We start from the raw sequence: 17,061 nt of genomic DNA, 5'->3' as shown, positions 1-17,061 counted from the left end.
TTTGTATCTAGACTCGTTCCAGTAAATCTGTTTTTGCATCTTCATTTGTCAGTGCATTGAAGCTATAGATTTCAGCATTTGGTACTGATTCAACCTCACGGCTTTATAATTCTGTGCCTCTATTTATGAATCACAGGATCCTCTTGCATCAGTAACTGTAGCAATAACCAAGCCCTTGTGATTTCAAGAATTAATTTACATATGCACCCTTGTCTCCCAGTTACAGAACATCATTTCGAAGAGTGGAGTAGCTGGTAGTGCTGCTGTCTCACTGCGCCAGAGATTCACGTTTGATACTGACCTCTGGTGTTGTCTGTGTGGAGTTTGCACCTTCCCGTCGTCACCGTGTGGGTGTTACAGTTTCCTCCCACATCCCAAAGACGTGCAGCTTTGTAGGTTAATTGGCCTCTGTAAATTCCTTCTTGTTTGTAGAGTGTGGATGAGAAAGTGGGATAACAGAGAACTAGTGTGAATGGGGGATTTGATGGCCGGTGTTGGCCAAATGATCTGTTTCCATGCTGTAACTCTAAACTAAACTGAACTAAATTTAGGACTGTGTATTAATCTCTATCTTACCATATTCTTTCTGTTAAAGTATTACTTCCCATTTCATTTTAGATTTGTCTGCCCATGTAGCCAGCCTGACTGTTTTTTGCAATCTGTTACAGTTGTACATTTGTGCTGATTTATTTTTCCTTTATTTTGAATAAATGGAATTAATTTGGGTTTAACCAATTGTTTATAACTCGTTTTTACCTTCCCCACAGCAAGCCTGTTTCCTTTATCAGGACTTTTTTGCATATCTTTCATTCATTTGTTCTACATCTCTCTATATCACCGTCCATATCTCTCGTTTCCCTTTTATCGTGACGCTCAGTCTGAAGTAAGGGTCTCGACTCGAAATGTCACCTATTCCTTTTCTCCAGAGATGCTGTCTGACCCGCTGAGCTACTCCAGCATTTTGTGTCTATCTTTGGTTTAAACCAGCATCTGCAGTTCCTTCCTACACAGATAGCATACTTGTGTTAGGATTCTTAAAGATTAATTTATGTAGCAATGCATTTAAATGCATCGGAATATTTACTGAAGTGGAAGGCAAGCAATTGTAGCTAATATCTAGTCCAATTCCAACACTCCAGAAATGTACCTACAATTAGAAACATCGGTTCTCAAGCAGGATCGACAAATAACCTCATTGTGATGAATGTTTTTGCACTACCTAATATCTGCCGCAAACATAGTTTGACTTGTGTCCACTTGGGTTTACTTAAACAGGAAAAGCAGTTTTATTTTAATAAAGACAGTCTTGTGAGTACACATGAATACATGTGTGCACCATACACAAACTGGAACTTTACCAAAGTCACTGAATCATTATCCATCTATTGCTACAGCTGTAGAAAAGTGTACATCCAGTGCATGTTTTCCAGACTTCATCTAGATTGCCACTTCTATTCCAGTTTAATTTTCAAAGAAATCCTACGAGTGGCTGAGATCCAAACCACATCTTGTCCCAGAATATCTTCAGATATATCCTTGCGTATACAGCCTAAGGAATGCCGAGAATACCATTAATTCAACTAGTTGCTACTTCTAATCCACTGGAGGCTGATTAGTGGTTTCATCAAGGCTTTTATTTCAATCCGGAAAGGAAAGTCGTATTGCTTTCAAAACTGATGTGAGTCAGATGTTTCTGCTGACATAAACTGTAGGGAGAAAGACTTCCTCTGTGCTGTGATCTACAACTTCCCCACATCTAGTTTGCTGCTGGCATCTCTCGCTACTAATTCGCAAAACTACCAGCTCTTTGTCAGAATAGAAGGTGAATGATAGAACTTCTACCCACTGGTTTGAATAGAGCTACTTGCCGATGTGATTCTGATCTTTTCTTGATTGGATGTTTGTGCTATTCTGAAAGTTACACTGTCCTGTGGGCTTTTTCCATTTTGTCTTTATATTCAGAAATCTGCATCTTCAGACTGATTACTGCGTAAAGTATTCATTGTTTCATCTTCAGGGTGTTTTGATAAAAGTAGTGATTTTTATTTAGAATTTCCAATGACTCACCAAAGGGTGCTCAGACCAGCATGAGCACAATCACTTTGCAAGACACAAAACTCTGCAGTAACTTAGCGGTCGGCTCAGGCAGCATCTCTGGGGAACATGGATAGGTGACGTTTAGGTCACGACCCTTTTTCAGGTTAAAAACATCTGAAAAGAGTTGCGACCCGAAACATCACTGATCCAAAGATGCTGCCTGACCTGCTGAGTTACTCCAGTAATTTGTCTTTTTTGAAAAAAAAAAAGCATCTGCCGTTCCTTGTATCCAGAATTAGTTTGCAATTGAGTTTTGAATGAAGTGAGAGGCCGTACGCGGAGTGAGGGGGTATGGGGAGAAGGCAGGAACGGGGTACTGATTGAGAGTGATCAGCCATGATCGCATTGAATGGCAGTGCTGGTTCGAAGGGCTGAATGGCCTACTCCTGCACCTATTGTCTATTGTACTTGTAATCATAGCCATCTTGCAACTGAAACGAGCCCCATGGACCATCAAGCACTCATTTACATTAATCACATTCTATCTGCCCCACATTTCCATCAACTTCTCTTCCCACCACCAACAATCTCCTCCAGATCCTGCAGCTACACCAAAGACAAATTTTTAACCTAGCAACCTGGACATCTCTGGGATGTGGATGTAAACCCATGTAGTCACCGGAGAAGGTACATTCAACTGCACCAGAGGTTGGGATTGAACCCGAGCCACTGAAGCTGTAAGGTAACTACTGTGACTTGCCATTGTGCCATCCTAAAGCTCTCACCAGCTCTTGGTCAGAAGTTCCTGGCAGAGAAACATTTAACAGGAAAGATTCATCACATTCGGTTCCTTCCGAATGACACATGTGTGGTGTTCTACATTAATAAAAAGAATATGGGAGTTGGCATCATTACTCTGCATGTGGGCATGTGCTTTGGATTAGGTTGGGAACAAATACTGGGGGGTTGGAGATGCCAGTCTGTTCCATTGGAAGGATGGAAATTGGGATAGCAGGCAAAATAGTGTTTGTTGATGGTGAGAATTAGAAGTAACAGAAAGTTTAATGGGGTAATGTACAGATCAGGAAGAATGTAGGTGAACAGGAGATCAAGAGTTCTGGGGGAGAACTAGAGAGGGGTGTCAGGGTTCCTGCCTGTCTGCAGCTTTCACAACCTCGCTGTAGGAAGCTATTCTGCCAACTCCCTACAGGATAAGGTGGTGCCTGGAGCTTTGCAAAACCATGGCTTTAATTATTAAAGGAAAGGTACCCTCTATCATCTGATCAGAGGCATCATTTGAATTTCCTTAAAAATACGATTTGATCCAGAAATGGTTGCAAATATTATTCAATTTGACTCAAATCTATTTTCAACCGATATTGAAAATTATCAGTGCTGAGTAATCAAATTTCAAGCCAATTGCTATCTCTTTTATCTTTCATACCAATCTCTGTTTATTGCAAGATACCCTTGACTTCTCAGATATGGAATTTGCAGTGTGGGTGAAAACATCCTTCAAGCAGAAGCAGTAGAAAATGTATCTTCATATGAAAAGTTACACAGTTGATTGTGGTTAATTTTGAAACAGATGCACATTAACCTCTGGGACAAAAGCTGGTTGGCCTTGACTTAAAACAATGCAGTGAGAATTCTCTCTCCATTAGCTCTCAATAGGACCAAAGAAAATGAGCTACTATTTTCTTTGCAGAGAATTAGTGTGGGAGTGTGCTTAACTATTGCAACGACCACTATTAAACTAGTCAACCATGCAGACAAGGAATATTTATAGTGTTGGTCACCACTTCTTTAAGCAAGATTTTGTGTTAATTGAAAGAGAAAAATGTAAATATACTTCCTCCTTGAGGTGTACTCATTAACACAAATGAGCTTTATTAAAGAGTTAATTTCTTCACCTCCTGGAGTCTGTTACTACAGATTGTCTTGCCCTTCTGCAGTGGTACATTTTGGAATCTTTCTTGCACACTGTATACAATACAATACAATACAATACAATATATCTTTATTGTCATTGTACAGGGGTATAACGAGATTGGGAATGCGCCTCCCATACGATGCAATAATTTAATTAGCTAGTCAGTATTAATTTAAACAACCCAATGAAACAAATTGTAACAGTTTTAAAACAGAATAAAGTGCAAGTAGATCTGTGCCGGATCACTGTGCGATGTATATTGACTTCCTATCAAAATATGGATTTATTATAGAGATGGTGACAACGAAATATATTTTTCAGTTGTTGCAGTAGTTGGTGTATTTTGTGATGAGAGATCCCTACTCATTGATTAACACAAAGTTGTGGAAACAATAGACAATAGACAATAGGTGCAGGAGTAGGCCATTCGGCCCTTCGAGCCAGCACCGCCATTCAATGTGATCATGGCTGATCATTCTCAATCAGTACCCCGTTCCTGCCTTCTCCCCATACCCCCTGACTCCGCTATCCTTAAGAGCTCTATCTAGCTCTCTCTTGAATGTATTCAGAGAATTGGCCTCCACTGCCCTCTGAGGCAGAGAATTCCACAGATTCACAACTCTCTGACTGAAAAAGTTTTTCCTCATCTCTGTTCTAAATGGCCTACCCCTTATTCTCAAACTGTGGCCCCTGGTTCTGGACTCCCCCAACATTGGGAACATGTTTCCTGCCTCTAATGTGTCCAACCCCTTAATAATCTTATACGTTTCGATAAGATCCCCTCTCATCCTTCTAAATTCCAGTGTATACAAGCCTAGTCGCTCCAGTCTTTCAACATATGACAGTCCCGCCATTCCGGGAATTAACCTAGTAAACCTACGCTGCACGCCCTCAATAGCAAGAATATCCTTCCTCAAATTTGGAGACCAAAACTGCACACAGTACTCCAGGTGCGGTCTCACTAGGGCCCTGTACAACTGCAGAAGGACCTCTTTGCTCCTATACTCAACTCCTCTTGTTATGAAGGCCAACATTCCATTGGCTTTCTTCACTGCCTGCTGTACGTTCATGCTTCCTTTCAGTGACTGATGCACTAGGACACCCAGATCACGTTGTACGTCCCCTTTTCCTAACTTGACACCATTCAGATAATAATCTGCCTTCCTATTCTTACCACCAAAGTGGATAACCTCACACTTATCCACATTAAACTACATCTGCCAAGCAATGCGGCACGGTAGCGCAGCGGTAGAGTTGCTGCTTTACAGCGAATGCAGCGCCGGAGACTCAGGTTCGATCCTGACTACGGGTGCTGTACTGTAAGGAGTTTGTACGTTCTCCCCGTGACCTGCGTGGGTTTTCTCCGAGATCTTCGGTTTCCTCCCACACTCCAAAGACGTACAGGTATGTAGGTTAATTGGCTGGGTAAATTTAAAAATTGTCCCTAGTGTGTGTAGGATAGTGTTAATAGTGTTAGTGTGCGGGGATCGCTGGGCGGCGGGGACTTGGTGGGCCGAAAAGGCCTGTTTCCGCGCTGTATATATATGATATGATGATATGATATGATATGATAATGTAACGAAACATATCTTTATTAGTAAAAAAAATATTTTCACGCGTTTCTGTAGAAGAAAAAGTTGCTTTCTTTATCTCATGGACAGTAATTCAATGATTTATAGTCTATCACAATTTGTAATGATATGGCCTTGACAAAACTGAGTAGTGATAATAGATGTGGGAATTGAAAATGTAGTAAACTCCATGCGAGTCTACTGAAAGATACAAATTAAGTGGGAGCAAGTTGCGTCACATCCTCAAAACCTTGACAATATTATCTATCTAATTCCAAAAGATAAGTATCTTTTACTTATACTTATAGATACTTGTCTTTTGGAATTAAATAGATAATCTTGCCAGGGTTTTGAAAGGATGTGATGTAATTGGCACCCGTTCAGTTTGTATCTTTAAGTTGACATTCTAGAAGTGATAATCACTTAATACATTTGTTGAAATTACAATTGCAACACAGGTTTGAGCTTTAGTGACTGACCTCCACATTGTGGGAATTACCATAGTCAGAGTCATAGTAATGGAGTGAGATGGCACAACCTGTCCATGCCAATAAGATGCCCCATCCAAACTAATCCCACTTGCTTCCATTTTGTTCATAACCCTCATCCTTTCCTATCCATGTACCTATCCAAATGACTTTCTTTAGTCGGAGGATGGAAAATCTGTGGAATTCATTGCCACAGAAGGCTGTGGAGGCCAAGTCAATGGATATTTTTAAGGCAGAGATAGATTCTTGATTAGTACGGGTCATTGAGTCATGGAGTGATACAGTGTGAAAACAGGCCCTTTGGCCCAACTTGTCCACACCGACCAGCTTGTCCCAGCCACACTAGTCCCACCTGCCCGCATTTGGTCCATATCCTTCCAAGCCTGTCCTCTCCATGCACCTGTCTAACTGTTTCTTAAATGTTGGGATATCTGTTCAGTCTTCCTGGGTACTAAAATGAAGAAAAGATCATAGGTTGCCTGTGTGTGCCCATACGGTTATTGCACAGTGGAAGTGTAATTGGCCATGTTATGCTCAATGTGGCTCAGCACTCATCCTGCACAACACCACCTCTATTCCTGCAGCTGCACTTGCGTTGTGCAGGAATTGACCTTGGCTGGCTGCTTTGGGTGACGGGTTGAGAGGGAACTGCCTCAATATGTTGACAGCTTCAAATGGAAAATAAGTTTTTTAAATAGCAAGAAGCTAATAGCTAAAACTGCCAAGAAAAAAAAAACATGGAGATAATGAAGGAAAGCATAAATAATTCACTTGCCTTTTAATCAAATGAGCAATAGTCAAAAAAGAGTTGGCACTGCATTCAACCACAAACTGACCTGTGAGTAGCTCAAAGCTAATAGCTCTCTACACCATTGCCAGTCATGGGTAAACACAATTCTACCCATTGTTTCCAAGGATTACAACGGGCGCAAGGAGGAGGAATTGTTGTGCAAGGTAATTTGACCAACTTGATTTGTGAACAAATTTGATGTTTTACTTCATGAACCCAATGAGGCACCAACCACTCCTGATGTGTGTGATCAAATTGGGGGAAATAATATCAATGTCTTTAACATTTTGTGCCATTTGTACAAAATGTTGAGAATCGGTAGGTTAAACCTGTTTCTGTGGAGCTTTGCAAGTTCCCTTTCAGTAAAGTGGCTTACCATTTTATAAATATTAAATATACTTAGAACTTATGGGAATGTTAAAAATGCTGTTTTAAAAAAAAAAATTACTGGCTGCTTGGAAATCACCTTGAAAGGGCCTATGTTACAATGTTTACTAAATTTGTACATTAAGTTATTTAATAAAGTTTTCACTATTTCATGTTGGTTATAGTAGTTCCCCAAACTCGTATGGGACTCCAGATACTGAGCACTTAGAATTCCTGAATCCAGAAGCCTTTGATTCAATTGCAACTCATTTAACTTCACTTCCTATGGTTGCTCTTTAAACCTGATCTTCTGGTGTAAATGTATTGTTCAAAGGAAAACACGAACTAATTGCTAGGCTTACCGAAGATTTTGTGTTTTGAAGTTGCAAACTAGCCATTGTGCTGTGTAAAATATAAATTCCCCCTCCCCCCTCCACCATCTTGTTCCTCCTTGCAACCACCAAATTCCTAATCCCAAACAATGTTTAGCTTTGGAGTTAATGGCACGTTGCTCCATACCCTCATTCAGGAGTTCTGCACCTCGTGTTGAGCTCTTGCCATGAAGGACAATTCCCAAGGGAAGGCTGGAAAGAGGGGAAGCTCATCTTAATGGGTCTCACCTTCTAGCAATCAGGATGGATTTGCTTCGAAGACAAACACGAAAGGCTGAAGTAACTCAGCGGGTCAGGCAGCATCTCTGGACAAAAGGAATAGGTGATGTTTCGGGTCGAGACCCTTCTTCAGACAGAGTCGGGGGAAAGGGGACCAAGAGATGTAGAGGGTACATAGGAGAAATAGACGATAGGTGCAGGAGTAGGCCATTCGGCCCTTCGAGCCAGCACCACCATTCAATGTGATCATGACTGATCATTCTCAACCAGTACCCCGTTCCTGCCTTCTCCCCATACCCACTGACTCCGCTATCCTTAAGAGCTCTATCTAGCTCTCTTGAATGCATTCAGAGAATTGGCCTCCACTGCCTTCTGAGGCAGAGAATTCCACAGATTTACAACTCTCTGACTGAAAAAGTTTTTCCTCATCTCCGTTCTAAATGGCCTACCCCTTATTCTTAAACTGTGGCCCCTGGTTCTGGACTCCCCCAACATTGGGAACATGTTTCCTGCCTAACGTGTCCAACCCCTTAATAATCTTACATAATCTTAATGAATGGAAGATGTGCAAAAAGCAACAATAATCAAGAAAATGTGGGGCACACTATAGGCTATTGTTCCATGTTTCCATCCCCCTATTTTGCTGCCGAGAACAGAGGGGAAAAAAATACAGCATCTCAATTTAGTGTAAGGTAAGAAATGAGAGTCCATCACAACATTAATTGCTCCTGGCTGCCATTGGTGGCCAATATTGTGACAGTTGTACCAGGTCCAGGCAGCCTTCGACTCTCTTAAATAAATTAGCCCAGAGAACTGTAACATTCTTTGAGTTAAACAATAGAATGTGTGAAGATATTTTCACGAATGATGGACCATTCCACTGGATTAGTATTCAAATCTAGTAGAAGTTTGACTCCTTCAATTTCGACCTCCATTACCATAGTATTAAATTCTCTCTCTCTCTTGGGTGTATACTTATGGGTATCAATACTATTCCAAGTCCAAACCAGTTTTGTGCACAGATGATTGCTGTTCACTGATTTATTTGAATACCTGTGCTTCTTTCCAGTTTCTTCTGATTTTCCATAAAGCAGCGGCAGGTGAACTGGAAGAAGACAGTGGGTTGATGGCTCTTGCCAGGCTCTCAGAGATTGATGTCTCCACTGAGGGCGTTCAAGGTGCCAAGCAATTCTTTGAAGCAAAGGTAATGTCTAACTCGGGACAATCATTTGCAGGATGGAAAAGCACGTTGGTTAAACGTGCCAATTTCTAAACAAAGAAAAACAGACAAGGCTGGAATAACTCAGTGGACAGGCAGCATCCCTGGAGAACATGGATAGAGGTGATGTTTCGGGCCCTGGCCCTTATTCAGACTGATTGCAAGGGGGGCGGGATGGAAAGCTGGAAGAGAGGAGAGGCAGGACAAACATATGGGTGAAAAAAAATGGGTGACACAGGCGAGAGAGTTATTTGATTGGCAGATTGTTGAACATAGGCCAGAGATGAAGAAGCAGGTGTGAGCCAAAAGGATAGAGTGGCATCCCTCCCACCTATTTCTCCCCTCCTCTCACCCCACCCCCTGTCAATTTCCTCCCTTGTGGCTTTACAATCCGTAATTCAAACTAGGCTCACACATACCTTCCTCTTTTATCTTTGGCCTTTGCTCCAACCAGCTGCCTATCAAAAACCCCTGTTCCTCGCCCATGTCAATCTATTAACTGGTACTCGGGTCCTGACTCTTCCTCATTTTCAGCTTTCTTCTTCCTCGGCCCTCTCCCTACAACCAGTCTGAAGAAGGGTATTGATCCTTTGTGTATTAACCAGCATCGGCAGTTTTGTGTTTCTAAACTATGCTTTGTAATTAGGGTTGACTTAGAAAATAGGTGCAGGAGGAGGCCATTCGGCCCTTTGAGCCAGCACCGCCATTCATTGTGATCATGGCTGATCATCCACAATCAGTAACCTGTGCCCAACTTTTCCCCATATCCCTTGATTCCGCTAGCCCCGAGAGCTCTATCTAACTCTCTCAAATTCATCCAATGATTCGGCCTTCACTGCCCTCTGTGGCGGAGAATTCCACAAATTCACAACTCTCTGGGTGAAAAAGTTCCAAGTACTTAATCTTGTCAAAGACCACAATCTTGATTTTTTACTGACGCTGAAATGGGTCCTCAGCAAATAAAGTGTTGGTCGTAAAAGAGAATTGCGAGAGGAATGGGGTGGTTTACAGCCAGAAAGATAACGGACCAAGGAATTTTGATCCAGAGTGCAATGAGAAGGGGGTCAGCCTTTAAAGCAGCCACATACTGGCTGGCATGAAGACTACAGGAGAGAGGGAGTGAAAGTTGAGATTTAGAGGACGATTTGGGAACATTCTCATCAATGAGAGAGGTGCCAAGAATGTGTTTGTGTGTTGGGGACCAGGAGGCCCTCAAGGAAATCCATCTAAAGAAGGACCTAGTATGGGGCAACTCCAGTTATCTCTTCCATGTGGGAATCACCACTCAACCAATACAGACATGTTATATACTCACTAAATACACCATGGTAAGCTGCAAACCATTCAAAATGGTTATCATAAGCCATTTCAGTCGTTCGAACATGGATACATTTATTGATAATTTATCAGAGTAGTTGGACCTGCAATGCAGAGGTTTATTAAATGCCTGTATAATTATTGGTGTACTCTGCTGTTGATAAGCATTGGAGTGTGAAAAGAGTTGCTTGATTGACTTGGGAACACTGATTCCAAAGTAGACATTGTTTTTTACTTTTGCTTAGCTGTGTGGTAAGGGTCTGGATGTTGAGTCGAGCTATCTCCTCTTGGTTCATCCTATCCTTTAGAGCCCTTGGGTTCAACATCCCCATACCGCTCATCCTTCAGCACAAACTTCAGTCTTCAGTTTGCAATGTTAAGCAGCAGACATGGATACATGACGTTTCGGGTCGGAACCCTTCAGACCAAAAGTCCTGACCTGAAACGTCAACTATCCATCTTCTCCAAGGATGCTGCCTGACCTGCTGAGTTACTTGAGCGTTTTGTGTCTGTTCATTTGAGGCAGCTGCTTAAATTGAGGAATAATTTACAAGACCTGCTGTATAATACTGGGTAGTTATTCTTTCAGCAGGTAACAAAATCTTACTGTTTTAAAGTTGACTTGCATTTTGTTTCTAGGTTCAGGCACTGACCAGTGACAGCAAATTTGAAGCTGAAATCAAAGCTGAGCAACAGCAACGTAAGCGTCTGGAAGAAGACAGAAAGCAGCGAAGGGCGGCATTCAAAGAACTGAAAGCTGCATTTCAGTAACAGCATTTGTTCTGTACAGCACAACTACTTGTACAGATTTATAAAGTATAGAATGAAATCCTAACAGTTGGATAACTAAAACTTGCACTAAGTGACTTTTTTTTGGTGCCATTCTATTTGAATTTAATCTAAAATCTAGCCTTTGTTGAAGCTGTCTAACTGACTTGACACTGTATACAAGCCTCTAAGTGGCACTCATGCTATTGGCATGATGAAAACTACAAATTCTGGTTTAGTGTAGTCTGCTTGTCTGTGAAGAGGATGTTGCAGTCGCCTTCTATGCCTCTCTACACCGTTAAAAATTACGGCTCAGGGCTGTGCTTTTTGTAGAATTAAACGCATCTTAGATATCTGCACTAAATTGTACGACTTGAAATATTTTTGAATTTTATCTTTTGTAGCTCTTTTTATATGCCGTTCATTTGGGAACAACTTTAGACTGTTGATGCAGAAGTAGTTTACTTTCCTCAGTGCTATCTGTGGAAACTGCTTGTGCTATAAGCAAATACTTCATCCAAAAATCTAATATTTTAACAGACTAAACTGCAAAACTGTTTAAATGCTTAATATACTGCAGTAATTCCAAAAAAAAATGTTAATATTGTATCAATATTGAATGAAATCCTGCTGCAACTGAACATTTAAAACGTTGTTAGTGTTTGCGGATGCATTGTTATGCAGGTTTCAAAATGTTAAGTTTTTCAGAATTATTAAATGTACAGAATGTCAACTCTACGAAAAATGTGAGCATTGTGGAATATCAAGACCAATATGTGAACTCTGCAAACTCTTATTGATTACACAATGATTTTCCATTATGTTGTTAGGTTTCAGTCTGGTCAGTCCTTAAGAAGAATAAGGCTTGCAATCAGAGTAAACCTGAGCACATCAAGAGTCACTCCTTTTAAGGAATAGTGGCTATTCTGGGTATTCCTAGTCTGCCCCCATGACCTCTCTTAATTGTACGCAAAACTTGGCAACCATTTCATTACTATCAAGTTGCAATGCAACTTCTTTCAGCTAGAGGATGTCCTGTGTAAATATGAGACTGTTGCAACTCTACCTGTGACTATTCTACAATGAGAACCTGCTAATGACAAGACTAGACATTTTGGGTTCTGTTAAGCATAGCATTGGATGGGAATGTTTTTGTGCAGTTACAGATTAGCTAATGGATATCCTAAAAGCTCAATAAAAAAACCTAATTAAAACATCAGAAACAAAACCTTTCAATTACATTCCTAAATCATGCGTTAGCTGATGGGGGTTACAAATGAGATCCTCCACCGGGGAAGTCAATTTGTTCAATCTTTAATTAGACACAAAATGCTGGAGTAACTCAACTGGTCAGGCAGCATCTCTGGGGAAAAGGAATAGGTGACGTTTCGGGTCGAAACCCTTCTTCAGACTGAAGACGGGTCTACATCCAAAACATCACCTATTCCTTTTTTCCAGAGATGCTGCCTGTCCCGCTGAGCTACTCCAGCAATTTGTGTCCATCCTCAATGTAAACCAGTATCTGCAGTTGCTTCCTACACCTTTTGTTCAACCTTTAGCCTTACCAAGATGCCTTTAGCAAGTGTGTTATTCTGGAAGCTTACATGTTCTGGACCTTCTATGCACCTCAATGGCATTTGAAGCCAACAAACAGTAAACAACAAAGATTGCACACCTCCCAAGTTTCAATCTATGAGTTCAAAGGATGTTTCCCCATAAACCTTTATTGTGGTGATGTTAGGGAAAGTATGTGGAAGAAATAGGGAGGAAGACTACACTTTGTTTCACTAGGGTTGAAGGTGACTTTTTTGCCACGCAGAGTTTTCTTGAGGACTGGAAGCACAATTATCGGTGTGAGCCTACACCAGTACTAGGATGAAATAAATTAATGTGATGGATGTGCAAAATGGGAACATATCTGGGAACGGTAAAGGTGACTGCAAGGATTTGATAATAGTTAAAATAAAATGTTAGTTTATTCTTAAGGGGATGCGAAATTCCAACTTAAACGCTTAGCTGGGAATTTAATTTCTTTTTCTTTTTAAAATTGCTTGGTTTAGTGGGTTTGTATTTTAAAAGATTATTCTTTCCTACCAATCTGCAGTATTTCTTCCTCCCCAGTTGAATGACATCTGACTTGTACGTATCTACAAGTGGATTTTGGAGGAGCCTTTCTGCTTGGCGTTACTCAAGTTTCCAAGGAATGGGCGTTTGATGGGTGGGGGAAGAAGTGAACTGTTGAAATAGCCAACTGGTTCCTAAATGGAACGAGAACTGAGCAGGGCAGGATTTAAATAGAAAAAAAAGGACGAGCGTGTGTATTTTTAAGTTGGGTCTCACGTTAGAAATGTTAAAGATGCTGCATTGAAATGTTGCAGTTGAATTTACTAAAAATTAAACAAATTGTGATGATATGAAATTACTTCAGGGAAAGAACTGTACTTCCAGTCTGAGCCTCTTGTTTTGTGTAACACACAAAGTAATCACATTTTCATCACTTCTGAAATTCCCATTATCCTCAATCAAATTGCATTTCAAGTGAAGTTTAATGTGAATGTTACCTCATGCATTCAATGCATACAGTATTACATTGCAGAGATAACACGTAATCGAGGATGATCTTCTGCGTTTCTAACTCTTTAACATTCTATTCTAATATACCACTGTGTTTGTGCTATTTAAAATATATATTTTTGAAGTAATAAAATAAACACTAATGGTCTTTGATTGTGAGCTTATTTTGTTCTTCTGCGTTTCAATATTGGCTTTGAATTCAGAATACACAAGGTTTTATTTCCAAGTGAAACTATATCTGTATTTAACTTATTTTGTAAACTGGTATTTCCAGTGGTGCAATGTGTACAATACGACCTAAAGTCTACAGCTCTGTATATTTACTCGGAAGGCTTATGTTGCCGGGGTGAAGACATGGACTAAAGTGCAAGCATTGAAACGTTCCTGTCTAGAAGTCAGCGTATTTGGCTATTTTGCACCAAGACCAGTGAGGCTCAGTCCGTAGCCCTCTGGGATCGTATGGCCTTGTCGTTCTGAAACAACTGTACCTGCTCCTCTTCGTCCATAAGAGGTCTTGATAGACATGCTAGGTTTCTGTGGAAATCAATTGAGATTTTTTTTAAAGAATATGTAAACTAAGTTAATAGTTCTTATCCTGATTAACATACAATGCTGATCTGATGGCAGATTGCCATCATACATTGTCCTGACTCAGTGAAACACAAAACTCTGCATGTTGGGGCTAGCTTCCTGACAGGGTCGAGAGAAAATGTAGGGCAACTCCACGTAATTTAAACTGGTTACCATTGCAGTGATTCACATCTTCCATCTATAGTATCCTCGCCATGGCATACATTACCTGTGACAACTTACATTAAAGACATCTACACAACCAATGTGCAGAAACAGGTTACTTTGTGCACAGGTTACTTTGTACAATGTGCAAAAGTAGGATCCAACCTAGCAGTATGAATATTGATTTCTCTAACTTCAAGTAACCTTAGCATCCCCTCCCTCTCTCTGTCTCTCCCCCCACTCTAGTCTTCACTGTCCTACTGCTGAGTTTCACTGTTGTATCACTCGTTATCACCTTCCCCGCCAGCAATGGACCATGGTGGGCTCTGTCTTTCCTTGATCATCGTTGTGATTTGCATATCTTTCATTCATTTGTTCTACGTACCTTCTATATCTCTCGTTTCCTCTCCCACTGACTCAGTCTGAAGAAGGGTCTTGCCCCGAAACGTCAACTGAGTTACTCCAGCTTTTTTGTCTATTTTAAGTTGTCAATATGCAGTTTTCATATGAAATTTGACTTTAAAGTCATGACTTTTAATTGAGGGTCCCAATACTGAATCAGGTGCTGACACTGCCTCCTTAACTACAATTGGACAAACGTTCCACTAGTAAGGGAATTACCATCATTAACACTTTTCTTGCAATGGATTCGGTATTGAAAAATATTTCCCATTTAAAATTCCCATGAATCGTTTGCAGATATTTCATAAACTACATGGTTAATGTTCCTTTCATCCTAACGTGAGAATTCTTCTCTTGGATGGAAGCAATATAACAGTAAAACTCTGACAATCAGGCACTTGCTATTTTAGTGATGCAGATTTTCTGTATTGTTTAATGTTATCTTAATACCAGCACACACTTTGAATTCACTGTTTTTTAATTCGTTATGGCCATTTAGGTACGGAAATTCACCTTTACAAATCTGCAAACAACTACAAAAATTTGAGATTCAGAATAAAATTCAGAATAAAACTGATGTGAAAAAATAGTAAATGAACTAATTTTGATGTAACTTTTTTTATGCATGCGCAAATGATGTGATTGAACATTGTGGAAAACTGCAATGTGGATGTTCTAGGAAGTTATCAACCCCCCCTTCCGCATTTTGTGGGGGTTGCTTGTGTTATATGCTATGATAATACATTTTCCAGTGAACCAGGTGAGTTTACTCGGAACAAAAAATGAATATGCTGGAAGAACTCAGTGGGTCAGGCAGCATCTGCGGAGGGAAATTACAATTTCTGTTTCTGGGTAGGAGGATGGATTAACTGGCAGATGAGTAGTGTAAGTGAAAGGCTAGTGGTGAAAAGAAGATTGATTCAGTGATAAGGAGAGTAGACGGGAAGTGAAATGTAAAGACAGGAATATGGGTGAAATGGGATAGGGAGGGGATAGGGAGTTAGGGAAACGTGGGATGGGAGATGAGCAAACAAAGGAGGAGAAAGAGCTGAGTGCCTGGTGGGTTGGGAGATGGTGGGAGAAATGCATAGGCAAGGGGAGGGGGTGTTATTACTTGAAATTACAATAGATAATTTAATGTACATACCACTTAGTTATATGCTACCCCAAGCGGAATATGAGGAGCTGAACATCCAGTTTGTGCATGACCTCACTGGCAATGGAGGCGGCCCAGGACAGTATAGGAAGGGGAGTTAAAAAGGTTATGATCCAGGAGCTCCAGCAGGTCTGAGTGGACAGAGTGCAAGTGCTTGGTGGAACTGCCCCTAGTCTACTCTTGGTCTTGTCAATGTAAAGGAGGCTACCATGAGGTCACAGGGGAAATGTATAAACTCCGTACAGACAGCACCCGTAGTCTGGATTGAACCCGGGTCTTTATCGCTGTAAGGCAGCAACTCTACCACTGTGCCGCCCACTGTTAACCATGTGTGTCACCCTTTGCATATTCAGTCTCAGATGAACCTGCAATAAATCTAATGTACGTTTTGGAACTCCTTCCCATGTCTAATTACATATTCCAGTTTACTACTTTAACTCACCAGAGTGCATGTCTTACAGCGCCTGTGCTTTTTAAAGGAATACTCAGCCACGTGATAATTTCCCAATATGCTGCAGTTACCCTGGGAAGCTGAAGTCTACAATTAGCAGTCAGATTGATTGAGATTGAGGTGCACTGGCATTTTTCTAGTTATCCTTTTGCCAAGGGTGCTTCTACAGTGTGTAGGAAGGAACTGCAGCGAAGGAACAGGGAATTTCATTGCACTCTGTGTAAATAACAATAATCTGATCTGATGTCTGTGGAGCAAAGTCCAAGGTTTTCTTACTCAGTGGTGACAAACCTGTGGAATTCTCCACGCAGAGCTCCAGCCACACATCTTGTTCATGGAGACATACAACATGGAAACAGGCCCTTCAGCCCAACTCATCCATGCTGACCAAGGTGTGCCATCTTAGCTGGTTCCACTTGCCTGTATTTGGTCCATGTCCCTCTAAACCTTTCCCATCCATATTCAGACTGCTCTGCCCATAGTGATCCAAAGTTATAGTTACGCTGAACTACCTGTCCTCTGAATTATAACAAGCGGCAATGGTTGATGCAAACCAGATCCTAATTTACTTCATTTGGAGTGCTGCAGTTTGAGGGATACCGCTGATCTTCTCTGCTCAGCAGACACTAAGAGCAGAATGAAT

General features: G+C 40.9%; 1 protein-coding gene across 1 annotated transcript in view; it reads left to right on the top strand.

Annotated features, from left to right (window-relative positions):
* Window positions 1-13,769, top strand: part of LOC144599646 (EF-hand domain-containing protein D1-like) — a 63,745-nt gene extending 49,976 nt beyond the window's left edge. The window contains exons 3-4 of the mRNA XM_078410798.1: window positions 8,866-9,000; window positions 10,972-13,769. Coding sequence (XP_078266924.1) covers window positions 8,866-9,000; window positions 10,972-11,103 — 267 coding nt within the window. The 3' untranslated portion in view covers window positions 11,104-13,769. The remainder of the gene's footprint in view (window positions 1-8,865; window positions 9,001-10,971) is intronic.
* The last annotated feature ends 3,292 nt before the right edge of the window (window positions 13,770-17,061 follow it).

Source organism: Rhinoraja longicauda, chromosome 13, assembly GCF_053455715.1.
Source record: "Rhinoraja longicauda isolate Sanriku21f chromosome 13, sRhiLon1.1, whole genome shotgun sequence".
Taxonomy (NCBI): domain Eukaryota; kingdom Metazoa; phylum Chordata; class Chondrichthyes; order Rajiformes; family Arhynchobatidae; genus Rhinoraja; species Rhinoraja longicauda.
The sequence above is the reverse complement of the archived record's forward strand: the minus strand, read 5'-3'. Positions and strand labels throughout refer to the sequence as shown.